General features: G+C 35.1%; 1 protein-coding gene across 2 annotated transcripts in view; it reads left to right on the top strand.

Moving 5' to 3' along the window:
- Window positions 1-26379, top strand: part of STIM2 (stromal interaction molecule 2) — a gene marked incomplete at its 3' end in the record, with an annotated part of 138816 nt that overhangs the window by 105942 nt on the left and 6495 nt on the right. The window contains exons 4-12 of one of the 2 annotated variants that reach the window (XM_080697780.1): window positions 161-272; window positions 4348-4463; window positions 7881-8058; window positions 8571-8748; window positions 13570-13737; window positions 14022-14045; window positions 14458-14558; window positions 14773-15011; window positions 25195-25468. In XM_080697780.1, the coding sequence (XP_080553906.1) occupies window positions 161-272; window positions 4348-4463; window positions 7881-8058; window positions 8571-8748; window positions 13570-13737; window positions 14022-14045; window positions 14458-14558; window positions 14773-15011; window positions 25195-25468 (1390 nt within the window). The remainder of the gene's footprint in view (window positions 1-160; window positions 273-4347; window positions 4464-7880; window positions 8059-8570; window positions 8749-13569; window positions 13738-14021; window positions 14046-14457; window positions 14559-14772; window positions 15012-25194; window positions 25469-26379) is intronic. The other variant, XM_080697781.1, reaches the window with a different exon arrangement.

Genomic DNA, 26379 nt, shown 5'->3' with positions numbered 1-26379 from the left:
TAGAATCTACTCATAGCTATCTTCATTCTTTTGGGTGATATTATTCTAAGATCAGCTGTTTTCCTGACATCTTAATTTCTCCTAAAGTTATACTGCATGTATATATTTTAATTATAAAGGCAATGTGTTTAAAAACACTTCTGTATTTTATCTCTTGCAGTTCATAATTGGACTGTGGAGGACACCCTTCAGTGGTTGATAGAATTCGTCGAACTCCCACAATACGAGAAGAATTTTAGAGATAATAATGTCAAAGGAACAACACTTCCCAGGTGAGTCTTTATCACCTAGATATTATACTAGATGTCATTTTTCAGTTTTGAATCTAGAAATTACTTTATGGCTTGAGGGCACAAGGAAAATAGCATATCTATTCTTTAACCTTTTTGACATATATCTTCAAGTTTTATTTAATTTTTTTGTCTAAATAATCAAGACCTTAAAAAATGTATTCCCAGTGAAAGTAATTTTGAGGGTTAGAAGGTAGATGGGTTATATATATCATTTTTAGATCACATCAAAGGGTCAACCTTTGACCACTTACCTGGTGAAGCCGAGAATAACTTATTCATTTACTAGAGATTCATTTTCATGAATCTCTTTGAATGAATAAATGTATAGATTTTTCTTAATTGGTATTCTATGAATAACCAACTTAGTGACCTTAGGCGAGATCTTAATTAAAAATGATTAGCTATGTGTATGTATGTCATTATCAACATGATTTATATTATGATGTGAGACTATAATGCACCAGTAAAAGTATATAAAAATAAAAAGAATGCACCAATAAAAAGAAAGAAAATAAGGCACAAAAAGGAACAAAAAATGAATAGGAGCAGCCGTTTTAAAATTTATGTTACACAGAAGTACTTTATGTTATCTCATTTAAGCCTCATGAGTAAATAAGGTACATATATAACTCCCATTTTTAAACCACAAAAAAGGGAAAGAAAAATCAACTGACAGAAAATTTAGATATTTTTCCCAAGGCAGCATTTAAACCTTTATAGGTCCGATATCAAAATCAGGATGTCCAAATTTATTACTTCAATATTTGGAACTAGTTGTACTAGTTGTTAGTTTTCTATATTTTTATTAGCTCACTAATCTTTAAAGATAAATATTAAAATTCTGCAGTGATTCTACCAGAACATTATCCCTAAAAGATTGCTTCTGTATTTTATTTCTTCCTGGATTGTTTGCTATATCAAAAAAGATTCTCTACAGTTATTATATTATTATTGTATGTGATGAAATATACAAATAACATTCCTCATCAGTTTGTATGCATGCCTAGTTAAAATAAGCCATTTTTGTTGCTTTGAAATTTGTATTTTGGATCAGGTTGAAGGTTCTCAGATTTTTAAAAATATATTCTGAACATCAACATAAATATTTCTAATTTTATTACATATATGACAGGAATGATAGCAAAATTATGGGGATACAAGTCAATTCAGCAAGTACTGAGAATGTTTTATGTTCATGGTGCAAGTAGATGTTAGAAGAAAAAATTTAATACAATGCACTTTTTTAAGATAAAAATTTTTAGTGTATTTTTTATTTGTATCTCCTTGATTGCTAATGATATTTAACATTTTTCATATATTTATTGGCCATTTGTATTTCTTCTTTTGTGAAGTGCTTTTTTAGTTCAGTTGCCCACTTCTTGATTTTTTTTTTAGTGTGAACTCTTTATTTTGTATATTCTAGATATTAGTCTCTGTCACAGAAAGAGCTGGCAAAGATCTTCCATTTCATAGGCTCTCTTTAGACTTTTGTTGGTTTCTTTTGATGAGCAGAAACTTTTTAAAGTAATGTCATACCATTTATTCTTGTTTTAATTTCCTGAGTTTTGAGAGTCCTATTAGGGAAGTTTCTACCTGTGCCTGTATGTTGGAGTGTTGGACCTGTGCCTTTCTCTGATAATTTCATAGTCTTTGGTCTAATTTCCAGGTCTTTGATCCATCTTGAATTGGCTCTTACGTAGGGTGGGACATAGGGATTTAATTTCATTTTTCTACAAACCAGTTTTCCCAACACCATTTGTTGAAGTCTGTCTTTTGCTTAATGTATGTTTTTGGCACCTTTGTCGAAAATCAGTCGGCCATAGTGTGTAGATTTGTTTCTGTATTTTATTCTGTTTCATTGTCTGTATGTCTGTTCTTGTGCCAATACCAGGCTGTTCTTATTACTGTAACTCTGTAGTTCAACATTATTAGTAATCAGGGAGATGTGAATCAAAACTATTCTGAGAATCCATCTAACCCGAATCAGAATGTCAGTCATCAGGAGGAAAAAGAAATCAAACAACAATAAATGCTGGTGAGGATGTGGGGAAATAGGAACTCTTCTACACTGTTGGTGGGTTGCAAATTAGTACAGCCACTCTGGAGATCAGTGTAGAGATTTCTGAGAAAATTGGAAATGGATCTACCTTAAGATCTGGCTATATCACTGCTGGGCAGTGATATTCATCCAACAGATGAGTGGATTACCAAATTATGGGATATACACAGAATGGGATTCTACTAAGCAATAAAGAAGAACAAAATTATGCCATTTGCAGGAAAATGGATGGACCCCATGAGCATTATGTTAAGTGAGATTAGCCAGTCACAGAAAGTGAAGGAAAGGTCTTGTTTTCTCTCATATGCAAAAGCTAGAGAGTAATCTGGATATCAAAGGAACCTCAGATAATGGAAGAGGTGGTCTATGGGAAGGGGGTGATATGTAAGAACACCAATGCCAGTCTCCAGACTCTGTACAGGGAAGTGGGGAGGAAGACTGGGGTGGGGGGTGTCACCAAGTGCTGTGTGCATGTATGCCACTATCTATGAACTACATTATGATGTGAGACTATAATGCACCAATAAAAATATATATTAAAAAACAAGTTCTAAGATAAAATAAAGACAGAGCATTAAAATAAGATTAGGGCTTTTTGACTTATATATGTTACCCTGTATATAAGTAATTTAAATATTTTTCTTTGTTGTTTTGGGGGAGGTTTCTTTATATAACACTTACATAAAATGAAATAGGCTGAGCCGTGTTTTGGTAATAAATGTTATAACTGCTTTTTTCTTTTGGCTTAGTTAAGATTACTAGAGGTGCCTCAAATTCTTATGAATTTGTGGGGATAACATCACACATTTGTCAAGATAAATTTTTTTAAAAATAGCAAACATGAAAAAGTTACAAATAAAAGTTTTGTTGTCATTTTACCTTTTTTGAACGAAGAAGTTTAAATGTTAATATTCTTCTTCAAGTCCCTTTTATATGGTTAGCCTCAATTACTACTTAAGTTACAGAGCCATTGTAGGACATCTGTAGATATAAGAGCAGGCAATAAGAATGTACAAGAAAATGCCTTAAACATTCCAGATAGTTGGCCCATCATAATACATTACAGGTTGAACATCCCCAGTCCCATAATCCAAAATCTGAAATGCTATGTTATCTGAAACTTTTTTCGCAGTGACATGGGAGCACATATGCAAAATTCAATACCTTACTGGTCACAATTAAATTGCAGATGTACTAAATTACTTCTAGGTTATGTTTATAGATATATATGAAGTAGGAATGAATTTTGTGTTCAGATTTGTATCTTATCTCACAGATAAGATATCTTTATGTGTGTGTATACATATATACACACAAATATTCCAAAATCTAAAAATATCTCAAACTCAAAATACTTTTAGATCTTAAGCATTTTAGATTCCTTCTGTGACATTAAAACACTGGTAAATCTGATGTAGGTAGCTCTCAAATAATGTTAGTTTTATGCTAGCTATAATGATTATCTTAGGCTTTTTATTGTATATTCTATAATCCATTGTTTTTATTTCTAGGGTTTATGATAGTTTTATCTTCACCTGATACATGCCCTTGTATTCCTTTCCAACCTCTGTGGACTTCTTGATTTTCTCACCCACTCAGTTTGCATCACTCGCGTCTCTGAGTTCATGTTGGACCTCACGTAGAATTCTGTGATGTAGTTTCTTTTTACTCTACCTCATTGTCTTTCTTAAATTTAGGCAGTTGATAGTATTATGATAAATATTTTAAATTTCTAAATCAGTGTAAGTTGTAGTAGAAAATAACCTTAGAAAACAATAACTGAGAGCAACTAAATTATGAACATAGAGGAGTCTTTTGATAGCTAAGTTTATTTTGAAATGAGTGTTGAAATATATGATAAAGCATTAAATAACAAGGATGAGCTCTTACCATTGATCACCACTAATGTGTAAGGTATTAAATATGTCAAATACTTAAGTTTATGTATTAGAAATATTTCCATTTAATATGTATATGTATTTTTTAAATGAACAGGATAGCAGTACATGAACCTTCATTTATGATTTCCCAATTGAAAATCAGCGACCGAAGTCACAGACAAAAACTTCAGCTGAAGGCACTGGATGTGGTTTTATTTGGACCTCTAACACGTTAGTATTCTCTCTTACTCGGAGTATGATGTAAAAGCACAGTTCCATCATCTCTGTTTTTTTTTTAGGAAGGAAATAAAATAAGAAAGGTAGTAAAGCACTAAGAATCATCATCTAGTAACTGTGAAAGAAATGTAATGCTGTCTTAAAAAGATAGTATAGATATAAGAAATCCAAAATTTTTGCCCATTGAAACATGGAATGTGAATTTTCAAAGCTGTTACCCAGTGTAAATAGTTGTAAAAACTATGATTAGGTGATAATTTGAAATTGCCAGATTTAAGTTTGGATCTTTAAAAGAATTTTAATGTTGATGTTATTATAGCTGGATATTCATTGTAGAATTTTTAAAATATACTACAGTTTATCATAACTGATGACATGAAGTAATAGATCCTAATGCCTTCATTAATCATTAAGAAAAGAATATTTTAGTTCTGGATTGAAAAAATAGAGCCACTGAAAGCTGTATAAAGTAACAGGAGTATCATGGCAAGAGCACAAAGTGGATAATGTTATTTGATGTTTTTGTTTTTGTTTTTGTACTGGAGATTGAACCTAGGGGCATTCTATGTCTGGGCTACATCCCCAGACCCTTTTATTTTTAAATTTTGTATTTTGAAACTGGGTCTTACTAAATACCAATGGCCTTGCTAATTTACTGAGGCTGGCCTTGAACCTACGAAACTCTTGTTTCAGCCTCCTAAGTACTGGGACTATGGACATGTGACTCTACTCTCAGCTTATTTGACTGATTTGAAGAAGTACATGTAAGAACATGTTATGTCATATTTGTAACAAAAATAAACCTTGAGCCATACCTGTAATCTCAGTACTTAGGAAGCTTGAGATAGGAAGATAGAAGGTTTAAGGACAGCCTCACCAACTTTAACAAGGCCTCAGCAACTTAAGGAGACCCTGTTTCAAAATGAAAAATAAAATAGGACTGGGGGTGTAGCTCAGAGGTAGAATGCCCCTGCATCCAATTCAAGAAAGAACAAAAGAAAGAAGGGAAGGAGAGGCCAAGGGAAAAAAGAAAGGAAGGAAGGAAAGAAAGGAAAGAAGGAAGGAATGAAGGAGTAAGTGAAGGAGGTAGGGAGAGGAAAAGAAAAGAAAAATGAAACCCGTATTTCTTTACCCTGATAGGGATACTTTTTCCCCCAGAAAGGAATATCAATATGTTTATTTCATTAAATTTCAAATTTCAGAAAGCTCTGAGAGAAAGTATTTGAGGAATACACATTTTAAGAGGAATTATGTTTTAATTTTTTAGAAGCCAAAAGGAATAACAAATAAAAAAATGGCTTTAACAAAGGATAAACTAGGACACTAATAATTTATTCTACCTAAATTCTTGGTGGTAGAAGATGTTAAGGTTCCTGTGATACCATCTTGGAGATGACCCCTTTAGAAAAGGGGAGTTATGAGTGATTGAATGACCTTACTGGTGTTCTTTTTTGGCTCAGGCTAAGAGAGCAGCTGGTGAAACAGCTGGAACATCCGTTTGTGAGAGTTGGTGGAAATGCACTGTTGGTGTAAACTGCAAACCCTAGGAAACAGCACTGCTGAAATGCCAGGCATTCCACAGATACGATCCCCTCACTAACTTTTCCTTGTCCTGAGTCCTCGACTGAATCCACTGGAGGATTGCCTTCTGTGAGATTCTCAGTTTTTTGAAGTGATTGGCTGATGAATATAGGAATTAAAGTGTGTAATTTGTGTTTAAATGAAATTTGGTCAGGAATAAATATCTTCCCTTTATTAATATGGAAGCCAACTACTTTCTAGGTCAGAGAGTAATATCAAGTTATCTGAAAAGAAATCAAACTGGTCTCAAAGAATGCTAAAAACAAATATTTTAATAGGCAAACCAGTTAAGAAGTTAATGATACATTACTTTATAAATGTGTTTGTCTTAGAATTATTATTTGAGCAAATGAGTACCATAGTTGGGACACCCATGCAAGGTTCATAAGAAACTACTATGTCAAATGACTAGAGAGAGATTTTAAAGGTATTTGCAAATCTTTTCCAACTTGTATTTGGTACAGAGTTTTGAACTTGTCCATCAATTTATTATTATTGCTGATGATTTTATTTTAGCCAGAAAGAGACCAGGGCTCATAGTTGAAGTAGCCTGAGCTGAACCTCTCACATGGAAGCAACATTAGAAACAAACCCTTAAGACTGCAGCCTCTGCGGTGCATTCTTTCACCTGGGTGGGTAAGGGAATGTGAAAATAGGGAAACTGAGGATCTCCGGTCTAGAACTTGGTCTTATCACCCTTTCAAACAGAAATGAACCCTAGGCCTGTCAGCATAGTAATTTGGGGTTTCTGTAGAGTTATTCATCTAATCAAACATGGAGGCCTGGGTATTTAGGCAGTATTGCACAATAAACTACATCTCTTTGGAATAGTAAAACAGTACATTATATAAAATCATTATGTCTCCTATCCAGGGAGCACCCTGAAATATTAGTATGTTTTGGCAGTCAGGGCTAAATTGATAAATTATTTGAATAGTGGTTTCTGTGTTTTGTGTCACCAAAAACAGTAGGCACTAGCACCTTCCTTTTCACTATAGATCTAGTAAAGTGCTGGGGTTAACATCATCCCTAATCCTGGCAGATTAGGGAAAGAGGTCATGCTCTTTCTTCTGTGTCTTGGACTAATAGCCACATAAAATGGAATGCTTGCTGAGGCCATTTAACCCAGGTTTTCCCAGCATTAGCACTATTCACATTTTGGGTTGGACAGTTCTTAGTTACTGGCAGAGGGGAAGGAGGGAGAAGGTTGTCTTGTGCACTGCAGGATGGTCAGCAACAGCCCTGGCCTCTACTCACTAGAGGCCAGTAACAACTTCTTATGGCCTGCCACCTTCTAGTTATAACAACAGACATTATCAAATGTCTGCTTGGGGAGATATCACCTGCCACTGAAGACCATTAATGAACACAATTAGTTACTTTGCTCCATGTGTGGGGAAAATGCTTTTTAGTGAATGATTGTGTTTTCAGTTTGTATCTCAGGGATAGCTGCCTAACTTGACACAATGAAAGAGGTTGGACTGGTAATGGTGGCTCTCTCCATGACCTTCTTCATCCCACTAAGACCCATTCTCATAGCACGTGATTGGAGAAGCTATTGCTTTATAAAGGGTCCCATAACTTGTGTGGACAGGAAAAAGGGCATGTTGTATCCATGTGCATTTATCTGTGCTCTTCTGTAGGTTCTGTATATCAGGTAATGCTAACAAGTATATAGGTTGCTTGAAGAAAGAACTTTTAAAAGGCTGGAAATTTGTATATGGGAAATAGATCTTCAGTATTTTTGGCTTTGGATACCTAGTTAAAAAATGCATCTGCATTCTTTTACACTCAAAAGATTAACTTAGCCATCTATAATTATTTTCATAGGCCCACCTCACAATTGGATGAAGGACTTTATTCTCACAGTTTCTATAGTAATTGGTGTTGGAGGGTGCTGGTTTGCCTATACACAGAATAAGACATCAAAAGAACATGTTGCAAAAATGATGAAAGACTTGGAGAGTCTACAAACTGCAGAGCAAAGTCTAATGGACTTACAAGAGAGGTATGTTAGTGAAGTCTCAACTCCTGTTTTCCCTGTAAGGAACCACAGCTTGTAAAGATATAACATCAGCATGTGTGTAATTGCTCCTATTTAGGTTAGCGCACACATAAGGAACATGTACTTATTTTATATTTTTAGAAGAACATAATATTGTCATAATTATAGATTTATTATAAATAATATTTAGAAATAAATAAGATCAGTAGAAGTAAATTAAATATAGATGCATTATATATGTAGTTAGATTTTTTTAACTTGATTTAAATAATTATGAATTTATTAAATGTCACTTTGCATTAGCATGTTTTCCTGTCTTTTGAGCCCAAGAAAGATAACTAAAATAGCTGTATAGTAGATTGCTTACTTTTTCTTTTTTACCCAAATTTAGGAGTAATAGAAGATAATGTGGATTCTGGTTAAAATATGTATTAGATTAAATGATATTTTTTGTTTTCATATGAAGTGAGATTTTAAAACTTTCTTGAGGAATTTTTACTTTTTTATTTTCTAAGGCTTGAAAAGGCACAAGAAGAAAACAGAAATGTTGCTGTAGAAAAGCAAAATCTAGAGCGCAAAATGATGGATGAAATCAACTACGCAAAGGAGGAGGCTTGCCGACTGAGAGAGCTGAGGGAGGGGGCTGAGTGTGAACTGAGTAGACGCCAATACGCTGAACAGGAATTGGAGCAGGTGCTTATATTTTTAAAACAATACATTTGTTAAAATACTTATGTTGCCTCTCTGAGGAGCCAGGTCCTGTTTTTTATAGTCCTTTGCATTTAGACCCACCCTATACTGTTCTTCAGTTAATGAAAGAATTCATTTGTTCATATTCTTACCATTGATTAAATCCATATATTAAAACAAGGCAATAACTGAAAGATAAAGTATCCATGTTCATTCTTTCATAAAATCTTACTTCATGCTGTATTGTCTTTAGTACATTTAAGATGTTTATTTAACATCTGTAATATGTTTGAGTTTCTGTTAATCTGATAGAATAAAATAATACCTCATTTTGAATTTTCTCTGCAGAGGTAAATGATCTCTATTAGGCAACTATTTTGAATCCTGTTAAGTGTTTTTAGGATGTGATTTGCTAAACATGCTGAAGCTGTCTCAGAGATGTTCTTCCTAATAACTGTTTTGCCTGTTCAGTTACTCAATATAATGTTGGTCTTTGGGCATTGCAGAGTCCTTTGAGAAGATGGAGTTCTGGGAGTATTTAATTATATGCAGTGTATTTGTTTACTATTTCTGCTGTAAAAAATTGCCACTGACGCCAGGCGTGGTGGCGCATGCTTGAAATCCCCACGCTTGGGAGGTGGAGACAAGAGGATCACGCAGGTTCGAAACCAGCCTTACTGGCTTAAGAGACCCTGTTTCCAAATTTAAAAAAAATTTGCCACAACCACAGTGGTGTAAATAAACATAGATTCTTTATCTCGTGACTTTGGAAATCAGAGTATAAAAGGGACTTACGAGGCTGTGATTCTGCCACAGGCCTCGGCAGAATCTGTTTTCCTACCGTTTTCACTTCTAGAGGCTGCCTCCTATTCTTGGCTCATGGCCCCTTCTTTTGTCTTCAAAGCAAGTTACTCAAATCTCTCTTTCTGTGGTCCCATCTCCTTCTTCTCACTTTTATCCTTTCTTCACAGAGGACTAAAATGAGGACAGAGATTTGCTCAGATTTAAGGACTTAGTGTGAAGAGAGAGGGGGACCTTGATAATATTCTGCGTCCCACTTTATTTTATGCACTGTTGTCTTAATATAATCAATAATAAGAAGAGTTATGTGATAAAGTGAGTTTTACTTTCATCTTATAGGAAATGTGCACTATACATTACTATTTCTTTCTGATTGGAGGATTTGTCTGACTGAACTCAGGGGCTTCTGTTATCTACGTACCCCTCACACACCAGGCATCTGGGGCTTTTTTGTTTGTTCTAACCACTTTTCTATAAGGAATTTGTTATCTTAAATTGACTCATACATATTTTCTGCCATGCCCTATTTACCTGGCAAACCTAATCTGTACAGAAAGTAGCAAAGAATTAGGGAATTAAAAAAAAGGCCTAGCCAAAATTATATTGTGTCCAAGAATTAGATATGGAGCCCTTTATACTCTTGTGAGAATTCCCTGCCTGTTTCCACCCTTGGTTTGTTCCCAGAACTAACAAGCTTGTTAGCTGTGGGTTTTTGTTTTTTTGTTTGTTTTTGTTTTGTTTGTTTTTTTACTTTTGCAGATAAAAAAGAAAAAATTCAGAAAAATAAAAATTGATAAGAGTATTTCACAGGTGGCTCCTTCACAGTGAGAGAGAAGATTCATGAACGCTCTAATCTGAGTTTTTGGGCATACGGACCTCACTCATCTCAGTAGACCCTAAGGTTACTGTGGTATGATGTGCCAGTATGCGCATCATAACCCTAATGAAATCTTGGGTCAATAAGAGATAACAAGGGAAATGGGCATTTTAGAAAAAACTGCCCAGTGCAATTATACTGTTAAGAAACACCATTTTCTGAGTTTTTACTGTGTGCCAGAAATGTATACTACACATATTGCTGTGGTTTGCTCATAAATATTAAGCCTTGAAACTTGTACAGATTTTCAAATGAGATGTGTAGAGAGGTAAATACCTTGGCTAATGTTACATAACCATTATGTGACCAAGGCAAGATTTTGCATGCCATATTCCAAAATCTGTGTCTTTTCATACTGCTCTTAAAAGCTTCAGTGAGAGAAGTTTTACAGGGAAATTGATTTGCGTGCAATGTCATGTAACCTACACTTCCATATAGTTTGAAGCACCATTATTTTATTCTGGGAGATAACTGACTTCTCAAAATGAGAAGTCAGGAAAATGTGGTATGCATTTTTATAGTGTTATTTTTCCCTCAAACAAAGAGATGAGTGATTAATGGTATCACTTTGTGTTTCAATGCAATTTAATAGCTTTCACAGCAGTTACTGTGTTCTTAAAAAGTCTGGAGAAACTTGTAATCATGATAAATAATAATACCACTGTTTTACAAAAGACTATAATAAAGTTCAGAAGTTAAGGAACTTGCTGGAGATTTCAGATATAATAAATAGTAAAATTGGGTCAAGAAGCCAGGTTTTCAGATATTTAGGCTATTTCTTTTTGTGACATATTACTTATCACTCTTTTATTCATAATGTAAAAATATGTAAATGACATCATCTTATTTTTAAACAGTAAGTCCTCATTTGCAAAAGCTATTAACTAGTCAATTTCACTTTGCTCTTTTTGATAAATAACAATATAATTCAAACTAAAGGTTGGGATTAGGGTCATATGATAAATTTATGAACAATAGCAGCAAAACCAATTAAATAGTTGCTGTTATTGGCAAGTCATAGTTTTCACAAGTTTGAGACATTATTTAACAATCTAAACATTGGTTTAGCCCCAGTTTATGCTAAGAATGCATAGTTTCTATGTTAAATATGTTTTTGTTGAATTTTTTAGGGAAAATAAATTTATATAAGTAACATGAAGTAAAATATGGCTTATAGAGAATAATTGGAGTGAAACATGTTGAAATTCTCTGTATATTTTGGAAATGAAAATTGTATGGAAATTTTATTTTAAAACCTCATGAGAAGAAGGGCTTGCTGAATCTACTTTGTGGTGTGCTACAGAAGTGCATGTCACAGGACCGAGCTCAAATTCTCTCTTCCTGAGAGATTAGCCAGGACGCCACACAGCTTACCCAGCTGCCTTATTAGACACATATTGTCCCAAGCATGTTGCACAATGAATCATGCCAGGCAAAGGTACCTAGAATTCACTCTCAGCTATTAAGTCCTAGCTTACCCTTACTTTTAATGACCTATTTAGTGTCCCCTTGTGAACTTAAAAAAAAAAGAGTTAAATATTTTTTACACAATTCTCTTTTTCACAGTATCTGTCAGCTGCTCTATTTCTTTATCAGAAGTTTGTGTGTAGTCCTCCTTTTAGTTTATTCTGGCACACGATAGAGTTTATTTAAAAGGCCAGGTTTGTTCAGATCAAACACTCGTCTGCACTTTAGCTTGGGAATGGGGTTTCAGTTACCTTAGCTCTGAGGGCAGTTCATCTGCAGGGACGGCGCACCAAAAGCAGAGCACTTTGGAGTGCACGCCCTGTTCTGTCTGAGTTGTATGTACACAATTCTATAAATTCCATCGTGTGTCTTCACACATCCTTAGTTTGTACTCTTGCTAATTTTAAAATATACCACTCCAAGAATAGATTATCTTTTCCTTCTATGTCATTTTCTTAGTAAGGCTTTCTTAAGCTATTTATTTTCCCTTAGCAGTTAACTACCACCGAACGCACTAATCTTTTTAGCTTCTTCTCTATTTACTGCCTGTTTCTCTTAAAGAGCAGGTGGGAGAAGTAGTACAACATCCTTTCCTGAATGCTACATAGAGTTTCTCAAGAAAAACCAAGCAAAGCCTCACCCAGAATCTACTTTTTTCAAATTTACACATGATTTATAAATGTTCTTTATCTACTTTTTGGTATTTCAGGACAAACAGAAGTGGTAAAACAGACTTTAGTAAGCAGATAAAACAGTGAGATATAGCCAGGCGTGGGGGCGCACGCTTGTAATCCCAGCATTTGTGAGGCTGAGACAGGAAGATCGCAGTTTGAGGACAGCTACAACTACTTAATGAAGCCCTCTGTAACTCAATGAGACCCTGTTTCAAAATAAAGAATAAAAATAACATGGGGCCAGGAATGTAGCTCGGAGGTAGAATGCCCCTGGGTTCCAACTATAGTACTGGGGGAAAAAAAAACAAAAAACAGTGAGATATAAGTGGGATATAGAAGATGTTGTGGAAAAAAATTTACTTCTGAAGAAATAAGTATATAATTAAGGAGCAACAGTATAATGTTCTGGGAGCATTAAGCAGAGTAATAGAATAGGTATTCATCTGATTTTGGATATTTCTTCATATCTCTATAAACAAAATGCATTATGAGAAAAGTGATCAAGTTTATTTTATTTTTTTGTTACTGTTGACTGAACCTAGGGGCATACTTCCTTTGAGCTAAACCCCCAGCATTTTAAATTTTGAAACGAGTTTCTCACTTAGTTGCTGAGGCTAGCCTCGAACCTGTGGTCTTCCTATCTCAGCCACCCAAGTAATAGGATTACAGGCATGTGCAACCACATCCAGCAGAGATGAGATCAGTTTTATTTTGCATATGTCCTATATTTTTTTTCTCAGCCTGATTACTATAAGATATAAAAACTAAACATTGCAATCTAAGATATGTATATAAGCTATGTCTACTCTCTCTGGCTTTATAACTTTGCTTAATAAATTCAAGATGCACTTAAACTAGTTTTGTTTTTAATACGAGAAATATATTCTATCTAAATGAGTTATGAGGATGTTTTTGTAAAGAATATAAATTGGTTTTTCCTTACTTTTGCTACTAAAATATCTTAATTTGTTCTTCTTCTGTGTCTTCTTTTCTTCTTTTTTCCAGGTTCGCATGGCTCTGAAAAAGGCTGAAAAAGAATTTGAACTGAGAAGCAGCTGGTCTGTTCCAGATGCACTCCAGAAATGGCTTCAGTTAACACATGAAGTAGAAGTACAGTACTACAATATTAAAAGGCAGAATGCTGAAATGCAATTAGCTATTGCTAAGGATGAGGTACTAGTTTTATTTCAACATTTGCTAAATCTCTCTTTTTTTTTTAGCTGCATTCTAGAGGGATTAATCAACGGGGATACAAAGTTCTGAATTAAAGTTTTATTGTAGATTCTCTTGAATAAGGGTTTGCTGTGTAAAATGACTCTTGTAATCATAGGCTTTAAAGTAAGATTATTGTATTTAGAGAAGTGCATAGCTTTCAAAAATGCCCTTAGTGCCCTTTAAAAATTATCATTATTATTATTATTGTCATAAATGTTTTATACGGAGCTTTTCTCCTCTAGGTTGCTGCTTCATATCTGATTCAGGTTAGTAGTTATGAGAAATTAATGTTTGTAATTTATTAAATTGTGTGGAGTAAGAATAAGTCTTAATCTGAATTCTAGCAAAAAATAAATGCTCAGTTCACTCACTAACACCTCTATTGCAGTAGGATGTAGTTAATGTTTTTCTGCTACCTATAATAGAAGATTCAGGTGTTTTCTCAAACTTAGAAATAAGAGAAAAATGCTCCAAAACAAACTTTCAGATTACACTGATTGGCTTAGGAAAGCATGCTTTCTCCCTCATCTGTTTTCTTTTTTGGAAAACAGGGCTATATCTTGGCTAATAATTCTCTGGTTTTATGATTATTAATATATTCAAAACCAAAATAAGCTTTATTAGTATATGTGTTTTTTTTTAAAACCTATATTTATTTTTCTTCCTTTGGGTTTCTAGGCAGAAAAAATTAAAAAGAAGAGAAGCACGGTGTTTGGGACGCTGCATGTTGCACATAGCTCCTCCCTAGATGAGGTAGACCACAAAATTCTGGAAGCAAAGTAAGATTGTCTTTTAGCTATCTGCATACTTTCTGTTGTGTTGAAATGTATATTTTATAGACATCTTTTATTTAAATTGATTATTGAATTATATACAATTAAATTCTAGGACTGGAAAACTTCTTTTTGAAGTTATGTTCATGTAATTGGTGTTTTCCAGTTCTCTATTAAGGACTCTTTGCTGCAACAATTAATTCCTATATTGACTTTTCAGGAAGGCTCTCTCTGAGTTGACAACTTGTTTACGAGAACGGCTCTTTCGCTGGCAACAGATTGAAAAGATCTGTGGCTTTCAGATAGCCCATAACTCCGGGCTCCCCAGCCTGACCTCCTCCCTTTACTCTGATCACAGCTGGGTGGTGATGCCCAGAGTCTCCATTCCACCTTATCCAATTGCTGGAGGAGTTGATGACTTGGATGAAGACACACCCCCAATCGTATCACAGTTTCCTGGTAAGTGGTCACTTCAACCAAGTGTTGGTACAGTTTTTAAAGTAACTTTGTATCATGTCCTGTTAAGAACCATGCATTTTGAAATGTATAACAAAAAATGTGTTCACTTTTCATATTTTCCTCTTTTGTTAATTTAAGAGAATACTGCAAGAGGTACATATATATTCTTTATGTATATTTAATTTAAATGCAAAATATACATATACTATTAAGAGACATGAGAGCCGGGCGTGGTGGCGCAGGCTTGTAATCCCAGCATTTAGGAGGCTGAGACTGGAGGATCGCTGTTCGAGGACAGCCTCAGCTACTTAGCAAGGCCCTCTGCAACTCAGTGAGACCCGGTTTCAAAATAAAGAATAAAAAATAGGGCAAAGGGTGTAGCTCGGAGGTTGAATGCCCCTGGGTTCCATTCCCAGACCCGCAAAAAAAAAAAAAAAAAGACATGAATGCTTGGTTTATTTGCTTAATTGATCAACAAGTTTTTATTTGAGAAGCTGTTATATTTAACTCATTACAGTAAATATTGACTATAGGACTTTTTTAGAACATTGCATATAATTACATTGATATAAGGGAGTCTCATTAAAAATATAATTGATGGTAAAGATAGCACATTATAAATGCTAAATTATTTTATGAATGAAGTGCTGAGTTTTGAGGAAAAACTTCCTTGTTTGGCACTTTAACCTATATAGAAATAAAAATTAGGAGAAGATCTCAGAAATCTGGGTATAGACTCTAGCTCTGCCACTAAACAACTGTGAGTCAGTCTGTGACTTACTTTAAGTTGAATTACCATTCTCAATAGTCATGTTTTTTATTATTTTGTTTTATGAATTCTGTCCCCTTTCGTGTGTGTGTGTGTGTGTGTGTGTGTGTGTGTGTGTGTGTGTGTGTTTATGTGCTACTGGGGAATCGAACCTCAGGGTATCTACTTCTGAGCTACACCTCTCGCCCCTATTTTATGTTTTATTTTGACACAGGGTCTCACAGTTGCTAATGGTGCCTCAAACCTGTGATCTTCCTGTCTCGTCTTCCCAAGTACTGGGATTACAGGTGTGTGCTACCACACCCAGCTCTCTTATTTTATTGAAAAAGTATTATTACCTTGCTCTGTTTAACTCATACAGAACTGCACCAGTGCCTTTTAGCAAAATCAAACTGATTAGAAAATTGTGTACATTTTTATTACTAAAAGTGGGACTCCTCTCAAAGATAAGGTTTTGTATGTAAGGTTTTTTTTGTATTACTTAGATACACCTTATGCTTTGAGAATATATTTTAGTAGGGAGATGAGATTTAAATATTTTCACTTTGATATTTTGCAAAAGATACAGATTTTGAATGTATTACAATGGTGTCTTCTGTTAGAAATTATTTGAAAAACTCTTTGCTTTTGCATGCCTGATCCATTTTCCTAATATTTGTGTCTTTTTAAAGACAATATATATAAAACAAAGTTCCAAAGAATAAAAAAACAAAATTTGGTCATTGATTGGAAATTTTAGTTTTTGAGGCTAATCAAATCATGATACATGAATATTTTCAATTTGAAATTTTTTACCCAACAGTTGCAACTTTTATGAAGTAGTTCCTTAGGATGTAGAAATGGTTCTAATTTTATAAGAAAAAACTTTATGAAAGAAAGCTTTTAATTTGAAAACTAATTGCCAGTCAGTGATGTGCTTTATTATTCCTCTGGTTTTGATTTTGATTTCAGGTTACCTATGTTGGACAGTGAGGAGGCTGTGAACACTTAGAGCAGGTTGTAGTGCAGGGTACACTGGAAATCTGTGGCTTGTTCCTCTCACATGCAAAGTGGTGGCTGTTGCATATGAGAACAGGGTAGTTTGAACGTTGCTTATTGTGTTTACTTGAAGTAAATTCCCTTATGCTTGACAAATACAGCACTGATTCATAAGTATATGTGTTTGTTTTGCGATTTTCTCCTTAAAACCTGTAATTCAGTGTCATATTTGAGCTAGAATAAGAACTCCCTAAGTTAATTAGTTATTTCCTTCACCTTTAAAAAAACACTCTCTTATGGGGAGAGGTGAGGGCAAAATACACACACACTGAATATGAATTATTGGCCTAAGCTTTAAATGTTTGTTATGTACAGAGAAATTTGAATTTAAATGAAAAAAACACATGAGTTAAATTTAAATTTAATGTGTTTTAGAAATGCTCTCGTCAAATTAAGAAATAACTCATGTCACAGATTGCAATTTGAGAAGTCTGTTTCCACCTAGTGGCAACGTAGTGGTACTCCATTTTGCTTAGTTATGAAAGCACGATTTGTGGATGGATCTAATCAAAGGGAAGTTGTAGAAGAGATAAGTAGGAGATAAGTATCAGTAGAAGAGATAAGTAGGGTGAAGGTTCTTATGTACTTCCTCATTAGTTTTAATTTTCTTTTTGCCATAATTATGTATAAAGTTTATGTTTGAAATAATGAGAAGAATGCCGGGCATGGTGGCGCACGCTTGCAATCCCCGCGCTTGGGAGGCAGAGACAGGAGGATCGTGCTGGTTGGAAGTCAGCCGCGCTGGCTTAAGAGACCCTGTTTCAAAAATATAAAATAGGTCTGGGAGTGTAGCCCGGAGGTAGAAGGGCTTCCAGGAATCCCAGTATCACCAAAAAAGAAAAAAAAAAAAAAAAAAAAAAGAAAGAAAGAATGAGAAGAAACATGCTTGTTGTAGTATGTTAAGACACAAGTAAAAATTTCGAACACAGTAATGTCTGTGTTTAATTATATGTGAAGAAAAATCAGAAAATATCAACAGTTAGCTTTGTGTGAGTTGGGGAAAATAAGATAGCTTTCTCTATTTTTTTTTAGTTTTTGCTAAGTGCTGGTTATTTGAGGGTTGCAAATATATTCTCCTAGGACTTTTAATGACAGATTGACAGATTTGTGAATCTGATTGTGGCTTTTTATGTCTTTTCAAAAGAACGATAAATTGTTACTTGCTCTTCCATCCTTTAATCCCTTAGTCCTTTACTTTACCTGGGTGTTATTTTTGTTCATAGTGTGAGCTTGGAATCTAAATCTATCTCTTGGTGAATGGGTAAACAGTTGTTTCAGCCTCGTTTCTGCTTTATCCCTGCAGACTTGTGCTGTCTCTTCTCTCCAGAGATACATGAACACTCCCAGCTCGCTGTTTGGGTCCATTGGCTCCACTCTACTTTAATTAGAATTATACTTTAGGAAGTATTGATAGTTGATAAAATGGTATCTTTCTGTATTATTCACATTCAGAATTCCTACTGCTTGGTAAAAATTGAAAGACGTATTTGACCAGTTTTTTTCTTAGGAATTTTAAGATATACTTAGGAGATTCCATGAGAATTTCCACTGGAGATATTTGTATGTGTTTGTGTGTGTGTATACATTCTTTGAATTTGTTTGATTTATATTTTTAAATACAGTTAATAGTTTTCTTTTATTTTTTGTTTATCAATTTTTTAAATTTTTTATTGGTGCATTATATTCATACATCATATTGGGGTAAAAAACTTGTGTGTACATACATGTACACATCACTGATTTAACCCCTACCCAATTCCCACCCCATTCCCTCCCCATCCCTCCTTCCCTTGCTTGGCTTAGTGGTTGACTTTGATATATTTTAAGTACATTGTGTGTTTTAGAGATTTTCCTCTCCTCCCTCCTTTCTACTCCTTTAGGTTGTCTTGTTTGCTCCTCTATAGGATTTCCTTTTTCATCTAGAGTTCCTCCTATGACCCATTTCTCCCTAACTCTCTCAAATTAGGGAAAGCATCTGATTTCTTATTTTTTGTGACTGACTAATCTCACTTAGCATAATGTCCTCCAGTTCCATCCATAGTTTGTTTTCTTAGTGCTGATCTTATAGCTTTTTTATATAGCGTTTTTGTAGTTACTTATGCTACCTTTTTAATGTTTTTTTGCAGTACTAGAGATGGAACCCAAGGGCATTCTACCTCCAAGCCACACCCCCACCCCTGTTTTTTAGTTTTTATTTTTTGAAACAGGGTCTCACTGAGTTGCGAAGGGCCTAAGTAGCTGAGGCTGTCCCCAGACCGTGATCCTACAGTCTCAGCCTTCTAAACGTGCTGGGTTTACAAGCGTACACCACTACGCTTGGCTTTTTTTTGTTTACACTGGTACTGGGGATGGAACCAAGGGGTGTTCAAACTCCAGGCTACACACCCAGCCCTACTTTTTTTTTTTTTTTTTTTTTGGTGGTACTGGGGTTCCTGGAAACCCTCCTACCTCCGGGCTACACTCCCAGATCTGTTTTATATTTTTATTTAGAAACAGGATCTCTTAAGCCAGCAAGGCTGGCTTCGAACCTGCGTGATCCTCCTGTCTCCGCCTCCCAAGCAGGGGATTACAAGCGTGCACCACCACACCTGGCTCCAGCCCTACTTTTTATTCTTTATTTTGAAACAGGTTCTCACTGAGTTGCAAAGGGCCTCACCAAGTAGTAGCTGAATCTGTCCTTGAACCGCAGTCCTTTTGTCTCAGCCTCCCAGATGCTGGGATTACAGGCATGCGCCACCATGCCTGGCTATGCCAGCTTTCATGCACCATTTTTAAGCAATTGTATTAAATTGCTTGTTGCTGATGAAGAAATGCTGTTGATTTTAGTATGCTTATCTTATATATCTAGAAATGTTACTGATTTCCCTTATGATAATTTTTTGAAATTTTCTTGTGCCTTTTTTGTTGGTGTTTTTAATGTCCAAACTGTAAAACCACCATTAAAATGTTGACTAAAAGTGGTGATTGCCATTTGTGACTTTAAAAGGAATACTTGTATTATTTCACCATGAAGTTTTTTTCCCTCTCTTTATATTTGGTATATTACTTTAAAGTTAAATTAATTTCTATTCCTATTTTGCTAAGATTTTTCTCTTAAATCAATTGGTATAAATTTTTTACCAGATTCTTTTCCTCCATAAGTTGAGGGGGTCACTCTACTTTCCCCTTATTCTCTTAAATAATTTCCACTAAATGTCAGTGAAAGTATACTTGTCTCAGTGTCTTGTATATCTGTTTTTCAGTGCTGTAAATTGGACGAAGGGCCTTGTACATGCTAGGTATATTCTATACTACTCAGCAATATTTGGTTTGCTATGTTATTTTATTTGGAATTTTTACATCTTTAATCATACATTGTATTAAACAATGATTTTTCTTCACAACACTTTGATTTTGGTATCTAGATTATATTAGTATCATAAAATAAGTCAGAGAACATTGCTTTTTCTTCCATTCTCCTCTACTCTGAGTGACTATATAATGCTATGGCTAAGAACTTGAACTCTGGAACAAGACGGCTTGGGTCTGGATCCTTTCTTTCTCATGCTTTTTAGCGGTATGACCTGTGGGTGGTATTCTCTGGATTCTCTTCTATAAAATGTAGCCCACCTTACGGTGATATTTTAAAATTTAATAGAATAGCCCTACCTTATAACAATCACCCAATTAGTGTTACTAATGTTTATTCTATACTATGCAATAGTTTAAGAAGCTAATTATCTTAAAGATTACCTGTAAATTGAATTTGTTGTGTATATTTTGGTAAGGATGAGGAAGAGACTTTTTAAAATACAGAACAACTTCTATAGTAGTTAAAAATGTAGATTTCTTCTATGTTTCTAGAATACTGTCTTGTTTAAGTTTTAAAATTTGTTGGCATAAAGTTGTTCACAATATTTTATGGTTTTTAGATAAAAATCATTTTGTTCCTTATAATTATTTATGATGTCTAGAAACAGTATTGATTAACCTGGCATAGACTTATTAGATTTTTCTTAAACTCCTGAAAAAACTGTTAATGATGTTGATACTTTTTTTTCTGTTTCTAGTCCTATCCTTATTTTCTTTCCTGGAGTTTCCTTTTGTTTGTTTAATACTTAACACTTGGCTCATGAGTTTTCAGTACTCATTTTCCCTTTAAGATGTGATTTAAAGGTTGTGACATTCTTGCTAAGAACTCCTTTTGTCATACAAATTGTGATTTCTATAATTTGCTTAACATCTAATCTTAAAAGTTTCTGCTGGGTGTGGTGGTGCATGCTTGTAATCCCAGCATTCGGAAGGCAGTGGCTGGAGGATTGCGGTTTGCGGACAGCCTCAGCTACTTCACTTAGCAAGGCCCTTCGCAACACAGTGAGACCTGTTTCAAAAATGAAAAGACTAAAAACTAGGGCTAGGGGTGTAGCAAGGAGGTACAATGCCTCTGGGTTCCATCCCCAGTACCTGAAAAAAAAAAAAATTCTAATTTCTAATATAGTCCCTCCTTACAATATAAAGTGTCTCCAAGTATGCATTTTGGCTTCTAAATATGTTTGGTTTTTATTGTTGAATTTTAAAAAATATCCTTACTTGTTGACTTATTGTTATTAAATCACTTTGAGGTTAGAGAACAGTGTCTGCATGGCATTTATATTTTGGTACTTACTGAAACTTGTTCAGTGGCTTAGTATTTATCCAGTTATATTTTTCAAATGTTAGTAGATCTTTATCTGAAAAGTATATTTTAGTAATTATTGGTTACAGAGTACTATAAAGTCTTTTAAATCAGGGTTTATAATAAAGTATTCTATACTTACACATTTTTGTCTGCTTTTCTGTCATTTTCAGAGAGGTGTTTGTTAAAATCTTCCACATTAATCAATTTCTCCTTATAATTCTCACCATTTCTGTTTAAATAGTTTGAATGAAGTTATTTGGTGAGTACAAGTTAAGATGGAATGTCTTTTTGTAGTTTAGGAAGAGGCTGTTTTATAGCTAATACTTTTTTGCCTTTAGAGTTTGTACTACCTGACACTAAATAGCTATAATAAGCTTTCCTTTGATTAATGTTTGCCTAGCATATCGTTTCTGCTTTTTTCGTTTTAGAAATTTTCCCTCATTAGGCTCTAGATATATCTCCTTGAGAAAAGAAAGTAATAATTGAACTTTGTTTTGTAGTCTGAGATTTGAGAATATCTGAAGCCGTCTAAGGCAAATTTAATTCAAATATATTTAACCTGCTTGCTGACCTATTTGGATATATTTCGGGGATCTTGTTCTGTGGTTTCTATTTTTTACAGCTCGTCTCAGCTTCTCTACTTTTCTCTTGAACACGTAGGGTTTTTCAGATGTCTTCAGCTTAGTAACCCCTCATCTTACGTGTTCATATTATCTAGTGTTGCGTTTTGTGTAGAATGTCCCTCAACAAAGTCATTGCTTTTTGTTGTTTTTTTTTAGTCATTGTTTAGATATACTTTTGTATTACTTAGATATACCTATTTCGATTTAGCATTACACCTTGTATTTTATTTCTCCCCTTTTCTTGAAAAATAAATTCTTTAGTAAATATTCTTTCATTTTATTAATTATGAGTGAGAACTACTTTCAGTCTTTGCCAGAAAAGTGCCCTTATTTTCACTCTTGCTTGAGAGTAATAGTTTAACCAGATAGAAAATTTTAGATTAACATCTTTGATTCTTGTTACTATTGTTATTGTTACAATTGAGAAGTTTGTAGTTAGCCAAACTGCTCTAATTTCTTTTTAGGTATTTTTTTTTTCTCTGTTTGCTTGGGAAATGCTTTGTTGTCTTTGCTGTTGTATGGTTTTACTAAAATCTGGGTGTTTTTCTTTTCTTTTTTTTTTTTTTTTGGTCTGATACTTAATGTGTTTCTTGAAACTGAAGATGATTCTTTCATCATTTCTGAAGAAATTATTAAACATTATTTCTTTGAATTTTTCTCTCCATCTCCTCTAGAGTATTAGCTATATAGAAATATTAAGACTCTTAGTAGGCTATTGTTTGTGTCTTGAATCTAATTTTTTGTATCTTTTTATATTCTTTTATCTGGCTGTGTTGCATTCAGCAAAACTTCTTCAGATCTATCATCTAGATTACTAATTCTTTCTTCAGCTTTGTTTAATTTTGTTTTACCCCTTTGCTTTTTTAATTTCAATGCTTATTCATTTCTATTGTTTTAAATTCTTCATAATATCTTTTTAATGCTTCATTGTATTCACATTTGTTATTTTGTAATGTGATGATTTTAAACTCTTTATTTTTTAGGTTCCAACTGATAATTCCATTGTTTTTCATTGATTACTATAACCATCTCTCATATTTGCATAGATACCCTGCCTTCTCTTTTCTGTTGTATAATTTTTTCCTGAGCTGTTTTTAAAGGGACTTGCATTTTTTTTTCTCCTGTAAACATGGTGAGGGGTTGGAGTATCCCTCAAAATTATATTCTTTGCTCTGGCAAAAGTTTCAAGGATATCAGACCCAAATTTTACATTAAGTTTTTGCATTAGCATTTCGTAGATCTTTCTTGAGTATGAACATAAACTCTAAGGAGATAAAGGGCCAGAGTATTTCCACAGAGCCCTTAAAATATCTTAGGGATTCTCACCCCCGCCCTATATACCCTTTCACTGGGGAATGTGATCCTTTTGGCACTCATTTAAAATTCCAGTTCCTCACCTCAGGGAAGAAACGAATGGCCTAATATTAAGCGCCATACGTATTTATTACTGCGTCTGACAACCTCCCACAATAATTGTGACATCACTGAAGGGCCTGTTATTTACTTTAGGTCTCCTTGTCTTGACATCTAAGAATTTGCTTTTCTTGCTTACAAGTTCACCTCTGCATTTGAAACCATATCAGATTGCTTGGAGGCATTTAAGGAATGTTTTGAGAGATTAATAGTGATCAGATTATCTTTGTCCTGTTGCTGGAATCAGCAATCATAAGTATAAATATCACTTACTAACATGAGTTGTTAAGTGGCGAATTCCTCATTGAAAACAGATTTTTTTCCTCTTTGACATAAGAGATACATCACAAAATAATTTGAAAGTACAGGGTCATATTAAATTGCAATTTAATTCTTTCTTTTTTTTTTTTTTTGGTGGTACTGGGGTTCCTGGAAGCCCTTCTACCTCCGGGCTACACTCCCAGACCTATTTAATATTTTTATTTAGAAACAGGGTCTCCTAAGCCAGCGCACGCAGCTGGCTTCGAACCTGAGCGATCCTCCTGTCTCCGCCTCCCAAGCGCGGGGATTACAAGCGTGCGCCACCACGCCCGGCGCGATTTGATTCTTAATTAAATTCTTGATAGTCTTAATATTAGACTAAAACTTTATCTCAGAGGTAAATTTCTGTTCAGTGACATTAAGCGTGTCATTTACTCCTAAAAATCAGGCCCAGGACTGGGTAGTAGAGTAGTGGTTAGGAAAGGAGAGAGGAAACCCCTAATAGGTTAAGTGTTGGGAATGTCTTAAAGTGAAGTTACTCCTGTTGATGATGGGGATGTGGGGGGTCTGGTAAGAGCAAGAATGATGAGGGAGTGAGAGTGAAGGGGACGCGGAGGGCTCCTGTTCCTTAAATAGTGTGAGCTGCAGAAGGCATGCATTCCTACAGAAGGGTGCAGGAGAAGGGGTATGAAGGCAACACGGGGCGTGAGGCGGCTGTCAACCTGATGTCCTGATGCCGTAGCATTTGAGGGATGCAGGGAAGAGCACTGTCTACTTGAGAAGGTTATTGTCAGGCAGGCCATGTTTAATTAAGGGAAAGAAATGCAGCGCCTGCTTACTGAAGGTGGAGGGTAAGTTTGTTTGCCAGCTGTATGCATCTAGACCAAGACCGGTAGCAGAAACAGGATGACCTACAATTGATGTTTAGTTCCCTAATAATCCATGTTTAAGCAATACATTGTGGACTCAGCTCTGCCTAGCCAGCGGTGAGAATTATGTACAGTATGTAAATTAGTTCCTTGATTTAAAACAAATTGTGATACTTTTAACAACCTACTTTATACTATCAATTCTCCTGTTTAATGTTAATATTCATAAAAGAGATTGCCATTAAAACAGATTCCCTATAAATATATTGCTTTTTAAATTTAAGAATCTTATGTTGGGTAAATTAAGCCTTCATGGTTAGTAATTTTAAATTAAGATCTTATGTGTTTATGTTCACACTTGTTTAATTTTTAGTCCTGTTTTGATTTTTGGTATATTTCTTATTTTTTAACTTTTCTAGTACAGAGAAGGGTAATAATTATGTAATTACTTCACTAATGAAAGATTAAGTTGTGATATGTCAGTTCTAGTGTGTGTGTGCTATAAAGGGAGTGTTGGACTTTATGAGCAGTTTTGCTTGTTTATGCTTTTCAGGGACCATGGCTAAACCTGCTGGCTCACTGGCCAGAAGCAGCAGTTTGTGTCGCTCTCGCCGCAGCATCGTGCCGTCCTCGCCACAGTCTCAGCGAGCTCAGCTTCCTCCACACGCTCCTCACCCCTCCCACCCTCGGCATCCCCACCATCCCCAGCACACCCAGCACTCCTTGCCTTCCCCGGATCCAGATATCCTCTCAGTGTCAAGTTGCCCTGCACTCTATCGAAACGAAGAGGAAGAGGAGGCCATCTACTTCACTGCTGAAAAGCAATGGTACCTGCCATGCGTAAACTGCAATACCTCCTCACTGGGGAGCGCGGTGGGGAGGAGGGTGCTTGGAATTTGTTTTCTGTTGCTGCATAACAAGTTGCCACAGATTTAGTTCATGGCTTCAAACAACACGCATTTATGAGCACTCAATTTTGTGCATCCGAAGTCCAAGCCTAGCCAGGTAGCAGGAGTGCAGATTTGAGGTCATCCTTAATAATTTAGTAAGGCCCTGTTGCAAAATAATAATTAAAGAAAATAAGGCTGGGATGTATCTTAGAAGTAGAATGCTCCTGAGTTCAGTCTCTAGTACAAAAAAGGAAGGTCCAGGCCTCATGTGGCTGGTTTTCTGGGGTCCATAAGGCTAAAGTCAAGGCAATGCCTGGACTGCATTCTCATTTGGAGTTCAGGGCCACTTCAGGACGCATGTATTTGTGGCAGAACTCAGTTCCTTGTGATTGTAGGAGACCTGTACCACTCTCTCTTGGGGTTGCCATCGGGTCCTCCAGTCTGCTCTGCGCTCCTTGTCACATGACTTCCCTCTTCAACGCCAGGCACAGAATCTCCCTCCTCTAAGTCTCTCCTTTGCCTGGAACCTCTGCCTCCTAGTGTTTCTTATTTCTAGACTCAGACCTACATATCTGGATAATAACCTCTCTAAGATCAAATAATTTGAGACCTTAATTTTATCTCCAGAATTTCATCACAGCAACATATACTTGTGTTTGTTTGAATACCTAGGGGAAGCTGTGTGTGCACCAGGGGCTAGGAATTTATAAGCCATCTCATAATCCTGCCTACCACGGAGATGCGGTGGATATTATTAGATACAGCTGCTTTGAGGCCACTGGACACAATTGAGTCAGATCTCGGGACATAAACTTGTCTTATGAAGAGTTTTATATATGAAGTATAAA

Source organism: Muscardinus avellanarius (assembly GCF_963383645.1).
Source record: "Muscardinus avellanarius genome assembly, chromosome: 6".
Lineage (NCBI taxonomy): Eukaryota > Metazoa > Chordata > Mammalia > Rodentia > Gliridae > Muscardinus > Muscardinus avellanarius.
This window is presented reverse-complemented; position numbering and strand designations above follow the sequence as displayed.